The 19,821-nt window shown below is 51.0% G+C and overlaps 2 protein-coding genes across 2 annotated transcripts in view; one reads left to right on the top strand and one right to left on the bottom strand.

Annotated features, from left to right (window-relative positions):
- Positions 1-61: 61 nt before the first annotated feature.
- Positions 62-3,703, top strand: LOC132243288 (probable UDP-sugar transporter protein SLC35A4). Its single transcript, XM_059733393.1, has one exon. It carries the CDS (start codon positions 327-329, stop codon positions 1,302-1,304), a length of 978 nt encoding a protein of 325 aa, XP_059589376.1. The 5' UTR covers positions 62-326; the 3' UTR covers positions 1,305-3,703.
- Positions 3,704-4,757: 1,054 nt separating this feature from the next.
- LOC109283071 (uncharacterized) overlaps positions 4,758-19,821 on the bottom strand; it is a 35,391-nt gene continuing 20,327 nt past the window's right edge. Inside the window, exons 8-17 of the mRNA XM_059733392.1 lie at positions 19,591-19,728; positions 15,970-16,083; positions 14,829-14,959; positions 13,743-13,960; positions 13,026-13,103; positions 12,400-12,517; positions 11,552-11,715; positions 8,435-8,584; positions 6,583-6,750; positions 4,758-5,689 (exon numbers count right to left, since the gene is read on the bottom strand). Coding sequence (XP_059589375.1) covers positions 5,516-5,689; positions 6,583-6,750; positions 8,435-8,584; positions 11,552-11,715; positions 12,400-12,517; positions 13,026-13,103; positions 13,743-13,960; positions 14,829-14,959; positions 15,970-16,083; positions 19,591-19,728 — 1,453 coding nt within the window. The 3' untranslated portion in view covers positions 4,758-5,515. The remainder of the gene's footprint in view (positions 5,690-6,582; positions 6,751-8,434; positions 8,585-11,551; positions 11,716-12,399; positions 12,518-13,025; positions 13,104-13,742; positions 13,961-14,828; positions 14,960-15,969; positions 16,084-19,590; positions 19,729-19,821) is intronic.

The following is a 19,821-nucleotide window of genomic DNA, read 5'->3' as shown; positions in this document are numbered from 1 at the left end:
TTTCACTTGCCATATGCATATTTTTCCACATTTTGGTTCCAGGAAACCTATTTTGTGCCACTTTGTAGCAAGACCTCTGCTTCCTTCCTTAACAAAGTGCAAACATGTTCCTCTCCATGTTCCTTGCTGTTATGAATAGTTCACTGTCTTCCTAATCATACATCTATTAATATGTGGCATTCATTGCATCTCCCTGCTGGTAGATGATTTGATTTTTATTTTATTTTTTTTAAGTATGTTTGCACCTTAGGTTGATCTGGCCTCTATTGAGGCCCTGACCTGGAAAAGGGTTCAGTGCTATCCTTTGCTCTTTGCTGCATTCTTTCATGAGGATGGTTATTGCTAATGTTAGTGCAACTGGCTCTCTCCTCCACCCTGCCACTGGGAGGCTCAGGAGAGTGCTGTGGGGTCTGATGCTGATCCTGTCTGTAGCTATCTATGGCGCTCATGCTCCCCTATTGACTCTGTGCAAAGTGGATGGGAAGATCCCATTCAGCTCCTCATCTGTTGTGGTCCTTATTGAGCTGACCAAGCTAGTACTCTCCTTACTCTTTTTGCTGATTTGGGATCGAAAACTACTGGGACGATCTGTTTCATGGAATCACACCGCCCCCTTTGCCCTCTCTGCACTATTATATGCTGCTAACAACAACCTTGTGGTTCACATGCAGCTCTTTATGGATCCTAGCACCTACCAGGTCTTAAGTAACTTGAAGATTGGCAGCACCGCTCTCCTTTATAGCTTGTTCCTGCACCAAAGGCTCTCTCTGCGCAAGTGGCTGGCCCTCTTCCTGCTAACAGCTGCGGGGGTGAGCTACACCTACGGAGGTCTCCAGGATTTGCAGCACCCCACCAGCACCTCCAGGATGCAGCTGCACATCACTGTCCTTGGCTTGCTGCTGATCTCCATGTACTGCCTGATATCTGGCTTGTCTGCTGTTTATACTGAAGTCATTCTGAAAACCCAAGACCTGCCTCTGAACCTCCAGAACTTGTTTCTTTATTCCTTTGGAGTCCTGCTAAATGTGGTTGTCCATCTCTTGAGCAGCAGGGGGACTGGATTCCTGGAGGGCTTCTCATCCTGGGTGCTGGTAATCATTGTCACCCAGGCTCTGAATGGTTTGATCATGTCTGCAGTCATGAAGCACAGCAGTAATATTACCAGGCTCTTCGTGATCTCCTGCTCCATACTGGTGAATGCCCTGCTGTCTGTTGTACTCTTTAACCTGCAGCTCACCACCTTTTTCTTCCTCGCTGTCCTGTTAATTGGGTTGGCTGTTCACTTGTACTATGGAGCCACATAAGCTGTATCTCCCTGTCTTGCAAGATACAGCTGGGTGTTGAGGCAACATCTGAGCAAGTCTGGGCCGTTCTGAGGGGATGTAACTACATGTGGTCCTGTATCTCCTTTTTATACAGCAAACACATACTTTACTTTGGTCTGTCTACCTAGAGGATGGATCCTACTCAGAACCACTTTCTCTGAGGGGTGGGGAAGAGAGCATGGGGGATGTTTTGCCTGCAGCCAAACATTAATTGTCATGACAAAGGAAGCTTGTCCATAGCTAGTGCATGCACAGCCAGGAATTAGATCATTCCCATGCAGAGATCGATGCTAGGAGGAAGAGGAGGGAAACTGCTCATTGCTCTGTAGTTTGCAGACATGGGACTTGATGCCATGATATGTTAGGTCTTCAACTCCCTGTTGATTTCCTCCTCATCCCTTCACTTTGTAGATTCCCTTTTAGGAGACAGGTAAGAGAGCTTCCTAGTGAAGACTATAGTAGTGGGACAGAAACGGCAGATTGATGGATGCTCTAAATGCCCCCCTCCCTCCACCTTTCTTCTCTCTTTGCCTATGCTCCCATCCCCACGCCCTCTCTCAGGAGAGCGCTGACTCTTTTCCTGACCACTGACAGCACTATTCCCAGGGTCATATAGAAGGCCTCCACTTAAGTGTTGTGTGCTGCCTTCTCTGCCCCTGGGCTGTGCTGTTGCCTTCACAATGCTCTGGACCTTGATGGCTCCCATGCATGACAGACTCAAAGTGCCTTTGAAAGGATGTAACATCCTTTGCAGTCTGCTCAGTTTTTACTCTGAAGCAGAACCTGGAGCCTTGTGTTGCTGCAGTGTGTGGTGGCTGGTTGCCCAGACCCCTCCCATCCTACATCCTGCTTTTGTGACGGAGCACCAAAGAACTGCCTCTTTGTCTCTTCTGTTGCTGGTGACTTCTGCCAATGTGTCACAAGGAGGTCCCATTGGAGCAACCAGCTCCTGGTTTGGTGTAGATCTGGGGTTTCAGCCTTACGTGTGCATACACTCGCCATCTACACCAAGCATGTGCACTTTGGAAGACTCAGGTGTTAGTCTTTATTAGACTCCTTGATACCTGGGACCCCACCAGGGCAGGAATCTTGCTAGTACCACACTGTTCTCTTAAGTAGCTGAGTTCTGACTTTTCTGCTGCCACTCTTTATTTGGCTATAAATCTATGTCTTTATAACAAAAATGCTCGACAGAACTTGTTAGCAGAGTTCTCATTTTTAGTGTCTCATGGGAGCTGCTGTGGAGGCCAGAGAAAAGCCGTGTTCTTTGGGAGAGGGTGGGAATCTTCCAGAATGGCAGGAATCCTTAGCAAATGCCCAGGCCCGATTCAGAATCAGCTGGGAGCTTGTGCAGTGCTGGGGGAGGGGTAGCTTGGCAGTCCTGGAGAATGAATTGTGTTGTCACAGAGTAGGTGTAGCAGTGGCCATGGCAGTTCCCTTCCCATTCCATGGTCTGGCCTCTGTCTCTGCTCAGTACCTATGGTCCAGCTGTATTTTGGTGTCTCAGTCTGGGCACTGGAATTGTCAGTCTGTGTCTGTTGCTGGGGATATATCCCCTTGAAAATCTCTCTTTCTATCCCTGCCAGCCTCCTAGTCTATGACTACAACTGAAGCCGAGGCAGGAAGCTCTGTGCTCTGCCCTTGCTGGAGCAGGGTCCTGAGCAGCCAGCTTGGCGGGGGTGGGGGCTTTACTTGGTGCCTTTATTTGTACCAGAGCTCAACAGTGGTCTCTGTGGTGAGTGGGGTTCAGGTGCCTTTGAGGTGGGCCTAATGCTGCTGCTTTCTCCTCACCCAGGAGCACAGCCTCTTTCTGAGGCTAGGAAGGAAACTTGTGCTGGCCCTCTGGCCTTGTGCTGCTTTTCTCCTGCACTTTTGGCCTGACTAGGCTGTAGGAGTTTAACCTGTCAGCTTGCAGAACTAGAGAGGTGCTGCCCTATAGGGTGGCATCTGTCTGCTCTGCACTCCTGCCAGCTCAGGCAACCCCAGCAGTGTGTATCCTGACTGCTGCAGGGTGATCTCTCTGTACATGCAGGCTAGACTCTACTACTGGGCAGCTACCTCCTCTCTCAAGCTGAATTGCTAATCTCCCTTTGTGCCAATCCCATGCTTGCAAGGAGGGGCTGAGGCCAGGGAGGGGGTGCTCCTGCTTCACACCTCTGATTAGTACAAGACCTGTGGGCTTCTGGGGGGCCCTCTTACGGTGCACCTCTGCAGAGGGGTATTGTTCTGAGAGCACAGCTCCTAGCCTGTTTTAGAAATGATGGGATTGTATCTGGACTTGCATGAACTTTGGTTGGATGTGGTTTGATGACCATTTCTCCAATGCACCAATCAGCAAAGCCTGCTCTGGTTCAGTTATTAAAGTTTATGGATCACCAGGCCTGCGTGAATCTCATAACTGTCCTTTTGCCAAGAAGGAGACTGGCCAGTTTGGTTTGGACCATGCATGAGTCTGTAGTGGCTCTAATGGTGATATCATGGGGCCCTTCACTCAGCTTGACAGGGTAGGAGGAGGGAGCTTGTTCAGTAGAGCTCAGCACCTGTATGAATATGAACCCAACAGTGCGTAGGCTGTGGTATCCCACGGAGGGAACACAAACCTGCCTTTAGGTTCTGATCTGATTGGGTCCCCTGTGTTTTGATTTCCCAGGTTGTTTCAAATGTGCTTGGTATTCCTGTGGGGTGTGATCCCTGGGGTCCCAGCATAAAGCCATGGAGAGGAGGAAGGCTATTTAACCCTTTCCTTTCAGCTTTCCCTTTGCAGAGAGAATCCTTGCTCTGGGTCAGATTGATAGAACATGTTTATGTGCTTCCTGTGGCTATTCCCAGAGCTGCGACCTGCCGCTGTGTGCCCATTCCCTGCAGTGCTGTAGTACATGTGCATAACAGGCTGTTGCTCTGATGCCTGCACCTTGGATGTCTGAATCCAAAGTGGGAATGAACCAGTAAGAAAGCAGCCCACCTGGCTGTGTGGTTTGACCCATGGCAGAGGCCTTCAACACCCTACCTGGGAAGGAGAGGAGACCCCAGTTGCTGGTCCCATAGGTGTGAACTGCTAGAAGGCTATAGCTTGCTTTCTCACTGCTGGGTATTATGGGCCCTGTCCTATGCTATAGCCACTTAGCTCATTTGGGGTAAGATTTCTCATCTCTTAGGTACCTGGGCTCTGGATTCACTTTTGCTATTGTAGAGCTGGCTCACCTGGGTGAAATCCTGCAATAACCCAGGGTTTAAGCCCCTCAGCTCCTGTTTGTACCACAGCTCTTCTAGGGGTGTTTCCCACCTGTTTCACTGAACTGGGTGCTATGGCAAGTGTAGCCTGGGGATTGTGCCCCAGTAGCATGTGCTTTCACAGCATCCTGAGTGAAGAAGGGCTGTGGGTGTCTTAAGGTTCTTTTCCTGCTCTCAAGAGTCAGACTAAAGGGGCTGCCAGTAAGAGTTTTTGGTCTATGGGACCTCTGAACATCAGCTTCTTCAGACGCTTAGTGCTGCCCTAGAAGGATCATGTTGGCCTCTGCTTCTGACCCTTACTGGAGGATAAAGTTCCTCAGCTCCAGAGCAGGCACTGATTGGCATAGCTTCCTCTGCTCTCTGACCTGCAAGCAGGAATGGGGGAGCTGCTTCTCTTCGCTGCTGCTGTGGATTGTGTCTTCACAGTATGTGAAGACTGAACTGAGCAGGGATTGCTGGTGGCAGCTGCTGCAGGTTGCAAGCTCTACAGCAGGTCCAGGCCCTTGTACACTCTTGTCCTAATGCTGAGGGAAGGAGTCCATCATACCTATGTTCTGGAAGCTAATGGCAGCTGTAGCTTTACAGAGCAACTATGGCTCTAGTCCCCCAGCCTTGTGTGTGTGGCCAGTGCAGTGTTTCACTACAAATTCATGCACCTGCTGCCTGCTCTGTCTATAACTCCCAGGGCTCATCTGCCATCAGCCCCCCACTCAGCAGGTGCAGGGAGGACATTCTGGCTACATGGTGTTAAATCTGATGAAGAACCATAGCATCCTGCTGGGGCTCTTGGAAAGGCTGTGCCCAAAGCACTGCCTGCATGACAAGTACTTCTTCCCTGCAATGCCAGGCACTCAGCCCCACCCTCTCCCTGCTTGCTGATGGCCTTCAATGCCCCATCCCCATTAGGCAGAGAGCTCCTGCACCCAATAGCAGGCTGGTGCTCTGGCCTGGCTGGAGTCTCAGTCTGTCTGTGTGGCTCTGTCGGTGTAGTGCAGCTGGTTGTGTGCCCGAAGTTGCTGGTTTTGTGCAGAGAGGTGGATTGCATCCTGTAGGCATTCCCTCAGCAATTTCTGGTACCGTTGATCCAGAGCATCTGTACGTTCCTCAAAGAGGTTTCGATAGGCCCGAAACACCTGCAGAGAGACCCAGTGGGGCCCTTTACCATACTGCAACTCAGACCTGCCGCTCAGCTACAAACCAGCAAAGGGCAGCAGCACTGAGGGTCCTTTGCCAGGCATGAGCTGCAGTTGACATGGTTTTGGGGTACAACCTGCCTTGCAAACATTTTGTGTTCCTATTCAGGACAGCACTCAGCCTGGTCCAGTCCTTGAGAGGAGCAATGTCAAGGGAGCTATTGCCCAGGTGGAAGTGACTGAGGTTTATCTGGTCTAGGCTGTCCCCAGATTACCAGGAATGACTGCTTTCCCTGCTCCAGCAGCACTGACTGGTGACTGGGGGAGGTTTGGTTTGAAGTCCTGTTTAGGGGCCAGGAAGGGGATGGTGCTGCTGTTCATTGGTGTTGCTGGTATAGGCATTACAAGAGCATCCCATGGTCTCCTGTATGGCAGCACTGCCAGCCCCTTGCTCTGCCTCTGGTGCTAGTTCCTTCCCGCTGCAGCTGCTTTCAGATCTTCAAGTTGATTACTTTATTAACAGTGAAAGCTTGCACCATACCAGCTGACTCACCTCTTCACACTGCTGCAAGAGCTTGTCAGAACAGATCCTAGGGGACGATGGGCTGATATCATCTGTCTGTGCTCACCAACCTGCCCCATGTGCCCTTACCCTACCCAGAGGGGCTGCTGTCTCTCATAATCCATCCACGCACCTCAGGCCCTGGCTTGTCACCATGGGGGAGCTGGCAGTAAGAGCTGATTTGGTGACAGGGATTAGTTTCCATCTGAAGCCAGCTGCTGTGAGCCCCAATTCCTGACCCTCCCACTCTCCCCACCCCCCTTCTCCACCTCAGGTATGTAACACCTGGTGTCTGGGCACATGGCCAATGGCAGCTTAACCCTTTGGTGACCTGCAGGATGTGCTGTTTCTGAGCCTCCACTTCCCATCTGTGCTGCTGGTACAGCGCCTCGAGGTCCTTCTCTGCTTCAGCCTGTTCCTGCCGCAGTGCTTCTAGTTGCAGTGCCAGTATGGCCTTTTCCTTCTGCATGCTCAGAGCTTCCTGCTCAGAGGGAGAGAGCTGGAGCCAAAGGGAATAGATCTGTCAGTCACCTTCCCAGCAGCGGAGGAGGCCCCCTCCCAACACCACCTGGACAGCACATGCAGTGTGAACCTGCTGCCTCAGCCCTGTGTCTGGTCATCGCCTGGCTGTGCTACCTGGTTACATGGTCTATCAGGTCTCATCGCTAATAAGTGCAGCGGGCTAAACAAGGGGCAACTGTCTGTCCAGCCATCTGTCTGTCATAAAAGATATAAGAAGTGCCATACTGGGGCAGACCAATGGGCTATCTAGCCCAGTAGCCCATCTCCAACAGTGGCAGGAGTAGATACTATAGATCTACTAGTCTATAGTACTGTAGACTATAGACTACAGTATACAGAGTCTATAGTCTACTCTGTATACTGTACAGAGTGTTGAGCCAGATATAGAGATGCCAGAGGAAACATCTCCAATCCTTCTGTTTGATAGCCATTAATAGACTCTCATCCATGAATTTATCTAGTCCCTTTTTGAACCTGGCTGTGCTACCATCTCCTGTGGTAATGAATTCCATAAGTTAATTATGTGTTGCATAAAAAAGTACTTTTTCTTGTCACCTACTAATTTCAGAGGGTGCACCCTAGTTCTAAGTACTCTGGGACTTGGTGAACAGTTCCCTGTTCACGTGGTCCGCACCCTTCATGATTTTATAGGCCACTATCATATGCCTGCCTCAGCCTTCTGCTTTCCAAACTGAGGAGTCCTAGCCTTTATAGTGTTCCATACCCCTGATCATCTTAGGTGCCCTTTTTTGTACTTTGTCTAATTCTACTACATCCTTTTTGAGATGTGGGAACCAGATCTGCAGATAGTATTCAATTGTGTGGGTGCACCAAGGACTTGTAAAATGGCAGAATGACATTTTCTATTTTGTTTTCAGTTCCTTTAATGATGCCCAGCATTTTACTGGCATTTTTGGTCACCACTGTACATTGAGCTGACATTTTTAGAGAACTAGCTACAGTGACTCCAAGGTCCTTTTCCTCAGCTATACTGGGTTCTGAATTCAGCTGTCCATCCATGTAGACCTCTGCAACACCCAGGTACTGCATCTTCCTTGCAGACATGGTTTAGGGAAGACTTCCCTGCTGGACTCTTGCTCTGGCCTTTTCCCATGATCTCTTCTGTTCACTTCCTGTACTGCCCAGCAGTGGAAGGTGCTAACCAATCTGGCAGAGGAGGACACCATGTTTGAAGTGGCACATGCAGAGCACGTGGGAGGGAAAGGGTTTAGGCAGCAGATGCTTCAAACCACAAGGACTGCTCCCCAAACTGCCTGCTCTTCCCCACCTCAGTCCCATCCTTCCAGAAGCACTTTCAGGTATCTCTCACTAATAATGCTTCTTTGTCTGTCCTTCCCAAGGACTTATCCCATCTGCCCATGCCCCCCAGCCCCAAGCCTCCATTTCCTCCTAGTTTCCTTGGAGTCCGCTGTCCCCTGAGCACAGTTTCTGATTTGGAGACAGAAGGGCCCATAGTTTTGCTTCTCAGTTTCCCAGTTTCTGAAGTACCAGGAGGGGCAGAGTTCCTTGGTATTATTTCAGAGCTCTCAGCTAATCACAGAGTACTACCCCTCCACAAACTGCTGTCTCAACCTTGCTTGCTCCCACTGGTCACTGCTCTTGGCTTCTTGCCTTATCACCAGGGGCTAGGATTCACTCACCTCCTGCTTTCCTGCTAGCTCCCCCTCCAGTTTCAGGCGTTCCTGCTGGATGAGAGACCAATGCTGTTGCTGTAGACATTGCCTCCTGGCCTTGGCCAAGGAGAACTGCAGCTCCAGGGCTGGGCGATGTTGAGAGGACCAACTCCTCACCTGGCAGAGAAGAGAAGAGAGAAGGACCCCAGTGCCCCAGCACAGTGATGCAGAGGCAGGGCCAACTTGGCAGCCCAGTGCCCCTTCCTGTTGACATTGGTTCTGCTTGGATTTGGGGGGTGCACTACTCTGAGCACTGGGGCAGAAGGGAGGGGACATCCTCCAAATGACCTTCCCTGTCCTCTCGCACAGAGCAAGGAGGCCCTGAGTCACTGAAAGAGTACAAGGCTGCCATATAGTAGATGGAGCCAGATACAGGCAAGATGCCAAGTAGAGCAAGAAAAAAACAATGCAGCTTGGACAAGTGTTGTCCTCTGTGACATGTATGATTCCTTGCTGATACAGCATGGTAGCATGTGCTCCAGGGGTTGTGCATGCTGAACAGGTACCATATGGTGTGACCGCAATGCAGGAAGCTAAAAGCCCTGGAACCACTACAGTGCACAGCTCTCTGGGAAGTTCACAACATTGGGACTGTCAGATGGTGCATGCACCTGAAGTATTGAAGAGCCCAGTGGTCTTTCTCCAGGGTCTAGGAGTTTCCACTTCCCTCACTGGACATGCCCTTATGGAGTTATCTTTGTTGGAGCAGGAAGCCTCAGCTGGGTTCAGGCAGATGTCCTGCTTCCCTCTATCCCCTACCCAATAGCAGATTTCCCCAGGACTATCCAGCCTCCATGTGGGGAGCTCATATGCAGAAACGGTAATCAGGATCTCCCCCTACACAATAACACAGAAGCTTGAACCTGGGGAAACATCTGGCTGCTTGATAGTGTATGCATTGCCTGCAGGGCAATTACAACCCCAATCACTTGCAGTAGGAGGTTTTACAGCAAGAAGATGCTTGTAGTTGGGAAAGGGAGCTCAGTTACTGCAGTCCATACATCTGCCAGCAGGAGGTGCTCTACAGGGAGGTGTAAGAGCATTGGCTGGTCCAGCCAGCTGCCTGGCTGAGGAAACCTGGGTCCCTTTTGGGAGATCACAGCCCAGTCTACTGGGATGCACAGATGAGAACACTTGCACAGCTCTGGCAGGATGTGGGATGAGATGCAGGGAACTGAGGGCTAGAGCCACAAAAGGACTTTACCACTGCAATACCTTCCCTTTAAGTGCCCTGCAGCTTAGTGGAATCCAGTGCTTCAAGTTAGGGGCCCAGGATCCTGCTAAAATGCAGAGGAAGTGCTGGATGCCTCAAAATGGGACCCCAAACACAGCTACTATGTGTGGGCAGTTGTGTAAAGGAGCTGATAAAAAACACCCAGAAAGTCAGGTGTCCACCTGCACCAGAAAGAAATGCATGTTTCTCCTGGGGGCTTTCACATAATCCCTTCCCTGGAACTAGGCACCTAATCCAGCCCTTGCTTACAGATGGAGGACAGGACAGGTGCTGCCCTCCTCTTTCTCAATTGTTCAGTACACAGGGCACTCACCAAGCTGAATGAGGGACTGGAAGATCCAGAGGTTGGATTTGGGCTTTTAATGTGACAGTGAATCACCTAATTCCCTGTGTGAAACTGGCACCTAGTCCTCAGCTCTCATTGTGGCAGAAGAATAATGAACTTTCACAAAAGCAGCTCCCAGTCACTTGGAAAGGTCACTCCAAGAAGAACAACTGTGGGGTCAGTTTCCTCCCAAGGCAGCAGCAAGTCTGAGCACAATTAGCAGTTCTACTCACAGCTGGGGCTCTGGTCGGTCTGGCTGAGGTCTGGGCAGGTACAGGAAGCAGCAGCTTAGGCAGGCTCCAGCTCATTGGAAATATGCAGGACTGAGGCTTGCAAGTGACACATGACACCTGCACTACTGAAGACCTCAGTGGCTTTTCCCCAGGGTCAACGGGTAAGTCCCTGTAATGGGGCTCATTTCCCTTGCCTCACAAATTCCCCTGACTTCCCTTTTGGGCTTACTGATCTTTGTAACTTCTTGGGCCTTGTTCTATGCTCATGTACAAAGGGGTAGAAAGGGAATAACAGCATGTAAGGAACAGCCTTACAATGGTGTGATACTGGTGCATGTATGGGGACAACCAGACTCTATGTGCCCAAAATGTGACCAAGCCTGCCTGGAAAATTGCCACATTGCACTCCAGAGGTGGTTGCATTTCAGTTGTCATATCTGTAGAGTGTGAGCTGCAGGTTCCTAGGGTACCTGCAGAGTGAAATGCAGTGGATTATAGGGAATATTGTAGCTTATTTACTGTGCATTACTAGAGGAGTTGTGACAGAAGCGGAGCTGCTCTGAAATAATTTATGAGGCCTTTACCTTTACCTGATTACAGGGACATTTGCAATGTGAAGGTGTTGCCTTAATTTTAATAAGTTTAATAAGAGGCTATAGGAAAAACAACTGTGGGAGCAATTTAAGATGAGAAGTGGCTTTTTAGACATGTAAGGACCATTAAAAGAGGGCCCCAGGCTGAGGAAAAGGTCAGGGGCCCAAACAATCTAAAGAACAAACATTTTAAAGGTCTCTTTCCCCAGGGGGTGGGAATTGTCAGATAACCATTCAGGACAAGAGGCATTGCTCACCTGGGTATCTGCTGAGCTCTTGTCAAGCAGGTAATGGGGATCCTTTAGGAAAGATAGAAAGGCCTGGAGACTACTGTGTTTAAAATTATTTTTCCTTTTCTGCTTTGTCCCTTCTGCCACACTGATGTGGTGGGTATATGACAAAGACTGCCTGGTTACCATCTACACTACTGGTTACAGAATCACAAAGGCAGAAGGGCAGGGCTGGGCCCAGCTGGCCTGAGAGGTAAGCAGGATGGATAAGCTGAACCAAGGACCTGGTTAATTGTGAAACTCCACCTGTGGAGATGTCAAGGCTCCCAGCTGACACCTGCCTCAGAATGAGCTGGAAGGGGGCACAGGTGCCACTAGCCCTGCAACTGTGACAAAAATCTTAGCTAGGTGGGGAGACAGCCTACTGATTTCTGCAAACCCTTCCCTGCCCACTCTGTGCCTCACTTACCACATCAGCTGGGCCTGCTGCACAGGTTGGTGCCTTTGCTCTACTCCTTGCCCCTTGTGAAGGCTGTTCCTCTGTCACCTGCTCCACCCTCAGGGAGAGTTGGCCAAAGGATTTTGGACTGTTCCCTACAGCTCTGTCTCCTTCAGCAGAAAAGGAAACAAAACCTGCATGAAAGGAATGGGACAGCTGCTGAGGAGGCAGGGCAATGGGTGAAAACAAGGAGCACTTTAACATATAGATGCCCCCCAGGCATTAGACCAGCATGGAGCCAGGCCACCATGTAGTATTGTAACAGGTTTGTGTGTATCTATTTTCTTTTTCTCTCAGTGTCCGAACCCCCTCCCTCCCCTGCCCCCCTCCCCCTACCCCAGGGCTTAGTTGGCTAACATTGTATCACCTGTAACCTAGTTGCCTTCCCCTCCTCACCCCCATCCTTCTATTGTTAGTCCCTCACCCCGGCGCTATGTATTTCCCTATCGACTTTGTCAGCTTTTTTGGATTTACAATCCTAAACATCTACTCTGTCACCACACACAGAGCCAAGCTAACAGAAACACAGCCAGGTCACATCACCTGCCACCAGCAACCACAAAAAAAGAGTGTTCAAGGCAAGCCTCCTTCCTGGTTCCTTTTCTTCCCCTAAAGAAGCCAAGACCCTGCTTCTTTCTCCTCTGCAGGCCCCATTTAGGGCACACTAGGTTGCATCCATTATCCTTCCCTCTGGGCTGGTGTGGGGCAGGCTGAGGTAGGGACATTTTCTTGTACTTGAAGAGCTGTCTGCCCCCTCAGGTCAGCCATTGAAGCCCCATGGCTGGGCAGCAGGAACCAGCCCTGAAATCTTCCCCCACCTTGGACATCTGCCTGTCTGGGGTTGTCTTTGCCCAGGAGCACTTGGCTTCTCAACTCCTCTGTCAGCACCTGGTTCACAAGTTGATCTTCCTGTCCCAGCCACAGTGGTATTGGACCCTGCAGTGTGTGATATGTCCAAAAGGGCACATTAAAGCTAAGTGGAGCCTAGAGCCATACAGCCTTGTACACCCTTGACAGATCTTTTCCCAACCTGTGCTCTTCACACACTCCTCGTCCCCTCCACTCCCCAGCCTTCCTCCCAAGTGGGAAAGTGTAGCTATTTCTAGCTCTCCATGGCAGGTAGCCAACCCACCGTGCACAATTATCAGGGCTGGGTGTGAACTTCTGTTCCCCGTGGGGCCCAGATCCTGAAGATCCCACCTTGCTGGTGGATAAAGTGCTGGGACGAGCCCCAGAGGTGCCTGGCTGAAGGCCATATAGTGTGGCATGCCCAGGATACACTGCATGGCTTGGGTGGGGCAGGAGTGTAGCACTTTATCTGTTTCAGTGCCAGCTACTCCTCCAGCTGTGCAGCTGGAGGAAGGTCGTCTCTCTGCCCTGTGCCCTGTAGTACCTCTCTGCCTGTGCAACCCCAGCAGGATTGATAGCAAGATCCAGGGCTCACCTTGGCTCCAGGATTATGGTTCTTGTTTTTTGCTTCTGATGCTGCTTTCTTTTTCTCCCAACTCTGGTTCTTCAGCACCTGGAAGACAGTCCAGGGAGACTTCACTGTGCTTTGAATCCCCACACTAGGATCTAGTGCTGGCCAAGAAAGCCAAGTCACAGTAAAGGCACCATACACAAAGTCTCCAGCATCTGCTGGACCCTTAGCTCCATGTGGCAAGCTGTGCCCAGCTGTCCACAGCTCCCTGTTTAGCTACAGATGCCCTCTTCCCCAAGGGGCAACACTTGGGGTGCTTACAGGCAGGCTTCTAAGACAAGGGGCTTACTTCTGTTCAGATTTAGATCCGAAGCATTACTGCCACATAACTCAGTAGCATGGTCACACAAGCCAGATCCGTATATCTGGAGACAGCATTGGGTATGCACACTGCCACATGGCGCACATGCACATAGCTATGAGCACCCACTGCTTGCAGGCCCGGCTGAGGGGTGCATACACTTCTGGTGCTATTCATCAATAAGCTGCATTGCTCCCTGGAACAGCATCCCCTACTGAAGTGCTAAGGGACAGATTTTCTCAGAATGCATTGGCATGGTAACCATGGATGGCAGAGGTGTGGTTGTGAAGAGCACTGGGATACAGATACTGCTGGGTGACAGTGTCCTAATCTGGGGGCAGCAAAGCCAGCTGGACATGCTGTGTGCCTGGATCTCCCACCTGCAGCTCCCTCAGTGCTCTCTGCAGCTGGCCTATCATGCTGTCCTGTGTGGAGTGGCTGTTCCTGAAGAGGAGCTGGGCCCTCAGTTCTTGGATCTCTGCTCGCTGCCTCAAGGCCACTTTGGTAGGATCCCAGAGGGTTGGTGAGACCTTCTTGGCCAGTCCCCGCACCTGCTCAGCCAGTGAGAAGGCTGACAGGATCTCTTCTGTGGAGGCATCTAAAAAAATGGAGAATATCCAGCCACAAAGGCTACTTGAGTAGGACACAAAGCAATGCATACTTGAGACCACTAGAGGGGACAGAAGCCAGGGGACCAGGGGGCAGGAGTCTACTTGGCTGGATTGCATTGTAGGCCTTAGCAAACAGGCGTGAAACAATTGTTCAGGCCAGCCATTCAGGGTGGCAGAGATTAGCCACCATGCTTTGGTGACCGGAGTGATGATCAGGCCCCAAAATAGACCCTCCAGAGAGTGTCTGTTGCCTGCTGGTCTGGACAGCTGCTTTGCAGAGTGAGTGCAGCTGGCAGGTGCTACAGTAAGGCAGTGGGACAGTCCTAAATGAGGGGCCTGTGTGTGTCCTGCTGAAACCTGACCTGAGCCCAGACACAGGGGAAAGCTTCTGCTGCAGGGCAGAAGGTTCTTGCATCCTGGTTGGGGGATGGGCCTGAGGCAACCAGTGCTGGATAAGTGCAGCAGTGAGGTCCTCTTCTTGGGACAGCACTGAGGGGGCAGGGATCTGGTTCTCTCTGTCTGGAGCAGTGCTGCAAGGGGGAATGGGGAGGGGCAGGTGTTAATCCCACTATGCCTGTCTCTTTCTTCGGTTTATTGCCTGGCCTGACTGTAGAATCACACAAGAGCCAACAACGTGGCTTCTTTCAGCTCAGCTCAGAGCTTAGCAGAGCACCTGCCTCCAGACTAGCAGGATTCCTGCCTGAAGGGATGTCCCAGATGCCTGCACAGCCCCTGATTCAGCCCACTGAGGAACACTACTCTAGGGCTTGCCCAGCACAGAGATTTGGCGTTGGTGCTTCCCAGCAATGCCCCACCCTGCCTGGTGGGGAATAGCTGATCATGACAAGTAAGGACCTGGCAGGGTCAGACACAGCAGCAGGAATGTGAAGCTGTTTCCTTCCAGCGTCTGCTTGAGAATCCTAGGGAGGAACCCAGCTTCTGCTGGCAGGTCTCCAGCAGCCAGAGCCTGGAGCAGGGGGGAGAACCTGCAAAGAGACAGGGCAAGGAGTGTAGCAGAACCAAGGGCAGGGCCAAGAATGGCTTCATGGGGGGGAAGTGGTGAAGAGAAGCAGTAACATCACAATTAGCATTTCAATGGGTGAGACCTGGGGCTCCAGAACAGCCCACCCCCACCTGGCCCAGATCCTGCTTGTGATGGGGCCAGTGCTGGGTGCTCTGAGAAGGGAGAGGACAATACTCTTGGCATATGGATGTCATCAGTCCATGGGAAATCCCTCCCTGTCCCCCACTGGTGACCTGGCAGGCTCAATACAGCCTTAACCCATAATGGGGAAGCAAGGGGCTGAGGGCCCTGCTGCTGCTTTAGACAGACAGATCATCAACACCTGCCCTCACTCCAACCGTCAGGGATTCTTTCCCACTTCATGATACAGCAGTAAGTTCCAGTGTCAGCCCTGTGATAAGGCTTTGTCCTTGAGCATCACTTGGTGCACATATTGCCCATTGCAGTGTGTCACCCTGGGTGGGCTAGCATGACTCCAGCTGGGGGCACCTTTGAGCTCATCTGCCCTAGAACTCAGTCTTGCCAGGGTGGCAGCCAGGTCTGGATGTAGCACTGGGTGGACTTGTGGCTCTCTTGATGATTTCCCCAGGCTGTTTGATGCCCCTGGAGCCTTTCCTGGGGTCCCAGTGCCCCCAGCTTTGGTCATCTGTAAGCATCCTATTCTCAGGGGATGGAAAGACCATGGGCAGAGCAGTTCTAGTAATACTCTGGCCCAGGAAAGATGTCCCTTAGGCAAGGGAAGAGTCAGAGAAAACAGAGACCCCAATAAAGATATCAGGAATCACAGGGGGAAGTGCCTGGTGAATGTGAGGAAGGAGGGACTTTATCTCCATGGAGTGGGGACAGCAAGACAGCCCTGCATACTGCCAGGACAGTAAAGGGCCAGCAGTCTGGCTGCCAGCAGGCACAGAAGAGCCTGGGGCTCATCACCTGGAGTAGCAGCTCAGAGCTGCCCCATCCCCTGGTACATACGGCTCTGCACAGGGCCCAGCCTGGCCAGGGAACTCGAAGATCCTGACAGCTGAGCGCTGGTGCCCACAGCTCTCCAGATCCCGCTCCACAGTGAGTGTGAACAGGCTGCCACACCTAGGGAAAACAGGAGGGACTGGGCATATGCTAGGAGGGATACTTTTCACCTTCCACACAAACCCACAGCAATAGGCCACGGCAACTGGAAGGGCCCCTCCCCCTGGCTATGCCAACTGGGTGGGAGGCTTGGGCTTGTGAGCACCACAGTGCCACAGATCTGAGTCAGTCCTGGTAACATGTTGACACCCGTGCTATTTACCAGAATTTCCCATCCTGGGTAGGTGCCTGGGAAACTTGAATACTCTGCCTAGGAAGGGACATTGGCTCAAACCACTGCAGGGACCAAGCCAGGTCCCAGCAAGCACAGAGAGTCTGTAGCCTATTCCACCTACTGGGTCTCTCAGTGGACTTGGGTACCTAAGGACAATTCTATTCCATCCTGCTGAATGACTACTTTGCTTCGGTATTTCACTGGGCCAAGGGGAAAATCATGCCAGATAGGGCACAAAATGGGCATGGTGGGAATGGCCACCTTCCTACTATTGATGTTGAACTGGTGTGTGATCAATTAAAAAATTAGACATATATGTCAGCAGGACTGGACGAACTTCATCTAAGAGTGCTGAAAGAGCTGGCCGAAGTCATCGCGGAACCCCTGGCAAAACTCTTCCAAAACTCGTGGTGCTCCGAAGAGGTCCCTGAGGACTAGAAGAGGGCCAATGTTGTGCCCATCTTTAAGAAGAGGAGGAGAGAGGATTTGGGTAACTGTAGGCCAATTAGCCTAACTTGTATCCCAGGGAAAATCCTGGAAAAATTCATTAAGGAGTCTATGCGTGATAGGCTTGCAGAAGGTAGGAACCTGAACAACAGCCAGCATGGCTTTGTTGCAGGCAGGTCTTGTTTTACCAATCTCATCTCCTTCTACAACCATGTAACTCACCACCTGGATAAGAGAGAGGAGGTTGACATTGTATACCTTGACTTCCAAAAGGCCTTTGATCTGGTATCCCACAATGTTCTCATGGAAGAATTGGAGGACTGTGGAATTAACTGAGTGACAGTTAGGGGGTAGGAAGCTGGCTACAGGCTAGGACCCAGAGAGTTCAAATGAACGGACCTGTGTCATACTGGTGAGAAGTGGCCAGTGGTGTCCCTCGGGTTGATGCTTGGTCTAGTTCTTTTCAACTTCTTTATCAATGATTTGGATGTGGGCATGAAGAGCTCACTAGCCAAGTTCACAGACGACACCAAGTTATGGGGGAATGTAGTCACACTTGAAGACAGGCTGCAGGTACAGGTGGACCTAGACAGACTAGCAAGTTGGGTGGATCAGAACCAGATGAAGTTCAACATCGAGAAATGTAAAGTGCTCCACCTGGGGACAAACAATCGCCAACATACCTACAGGCTTGGCGGTGCCAAACTGACCAGCACCACAACTGAAAGGGACCTAGGGATAATAATAGACCACAGTATGAATATGAGCTGTCAGTGCGATGCTGTAGCAAGCAGGCCAAATAATACTCTGGCATGCATCAACCAATGCATCTCAAGCAAACCAAAGGAAGTTATTCTTCTGTTTTACTCAGCATGGGTGAGATTACAGCTGGAGTACTGCATCCAGTTCTGGATGTGGTAAAGCTTGAGAGAGTCCACAGAAGAGCCACCCATATGATTTCATAGATTTCATAGACATTAGGGCTGGAAGGGACCTCATAAGATCATTGGGTTCAGCCCCCTGCCCAAGGGGCAGGAAGTCAGCTAAGGTCAAAGGGTCACAGCAAGATAAGCATCCAAATGTTTTTTTAAAGTGTCCAGAGTAGGTGCTTGTACCACCTCTGGGGGGGAGTCTGTTCCAGGCCTTGGGGGCTCAGACAGTAAAGACATTTTTCCTTATGTCCAGCCTGAAACGGTCTTGCAGGAGTTTGTGATTGTTGGACCTTGTCATCCCCTGGGGTGCTCTGGTGAACAGGTGTTCCCCCAGATCCTGATGCGCACCCCTTATGTACTTATAGGCTGCCACCATGTCACCCCTGAGCCTGAGCTTCTTCAGGCTGAAGAGTCCCATAGCTCACAGCCTTTCTTCATAAGGCCTGTTCTCTTGCCCTCTGATCATGCGTGTGGCTCTCCTCTGGACTCTTTCATGCTTCTCCACATCCTTCCTAAATGATCAGAGACTTGCAGGGCAAGCCATACGATGAAAGGCTGAGGGACCTGGGACTCTTTAACCTAAAAAAAAGAAGGCTGAGAGGGGACTTGGTAACAGCTTACTGCTACATCAGGGGAATACATCAGGGGCTTGGTGAACAACTGTTCACCAGGGCACCCTTGGCGAAAACCAGGAGCAATGGCCACAAACTCCTGGAAGACCATTTCAGGCTTAATACTAGGAAAAAACTTCTTTACAGTCAGGGTGTCCAGACTGTGGAATAGGCTCCCTCCAGAGGTGGTGCAATCACTTACCCTAGAAATCTTCAAGAGGAAACTGGATGGTCACTTTGCTGGGGTCACCTGACTCAAGTTGTCTTTCCTGCCTAGTGCAGTGGGGCTGGACACAATGGTCTTGCAAGGTCCCTTCCAGCCCTTACAGTTTATGAATCTGCTGAGGTCCATGAAAAATCCATTAATACATCTGCTTATGTAACATGCTGTTGTCTGAGACTTAAAGATGAGTCACAGAAAGCAGCAAGAAGGAGGACAACCCACCCATTTTGCATTAATAGTTTTTCGGGGACAGGAGCAGGATGGAAGAGAATTACACTTAGGCGCCTAAGTCCACTTATACATCTAATACGTAGGGACCTACTGTTTCACAGTTTCTTGGATTTCACGGAAACTGAAATCCAGGATCGTCCACAAAATCCACACAATCAACAACAACAACAAAACTTAATAAAAATAAATTGCTGGCCCCCCAGGGGGAGACAGTAGTTCTTGGTGTTGGGAAGGGAAGGAACTGGCTGGTGGGGAGGCATGAAGGGCAGCAGACAAGATGGCAGTGGCTCCCTCATCCCTCCTGCCCCCCAGGCTTCTCCACCAATCAGCGCCAAGGAGCTGGGGCTCTCTGCCAATCAGTGCCGACGGGCAGGGCCACTATGATATACCCATGAAATTGGCTCTGCACACCAGGAACAGGTCATGAAAAACCCTTTGTTTCACCACAATTTAGGTAGAGCCTTACTAACAGGTGGAATAGAAGCTGGTCCATAGTGCTCAGATCTGGCCAGAAACCTCTTTAACCTTTCCCCTTCCTGGACTTTGGGAAAGACTCTTTTGTTCCATTTCTGATCCTTTTCTTATCCCATTCCCCTCCCTCTCCAGAACCAGCTAAGGCCACAGAGATGGCAGGTGACCATCCTCCACTCTGGGGGCATTGCCCAGCTTTATAGGACTAGGCCTGCTTGGGAGACCTCTCAGGAATATGGAGGGTAGATGGGCTGGTCCCAAGGCATTAACAGAGAGGTGCAGAGTGTGATCTTGTTTCTAGGGCCTCACCCCTCCCTGTGTGAAAACCCCCACCTAGCAATCCCACAGGGGCTACCCGCCCTTTACCCCAATCCTTACACAGGGGGGTGTTGGGCCATCTGCAAATGCTGCAAACACCCTGAGGACAGCGCTGTGCCATCTTCATTCCCCCATGAGTAGAAACTGGAAGCAGCTTTAGAGCTGGACACAACAATTTCTGTCACCTCCTCCACCACCCTGAAAGCAGAGAAGTTAAGAGTATGAAGCTTACAAGAGTACGGAGTCATCCCCCAGCTAGTTGGGATGCTTTAGGACATGCCCATAGCCAAG

The sequence above is a fragment of the Alligator mississippiensis genome, chromosome 9 (assembly GCF_030867095.1).
Source record: "Alligator mississippiensis isolate rAllMis1 chromosome 9, rAllMis1, whole genome shotgun sequence".
NCBI classification, from domain to species: Eukaryota; Metazoa; Chordata; order Crocodylia; family Alligatoridae; genus Alligator; species Alligator mississippiensis.
The sequence above is the reverse complement of the archived record's forward strand: the minus strand, read 5'-3'. Positions and strand labels throughout refer to the sequence as shown.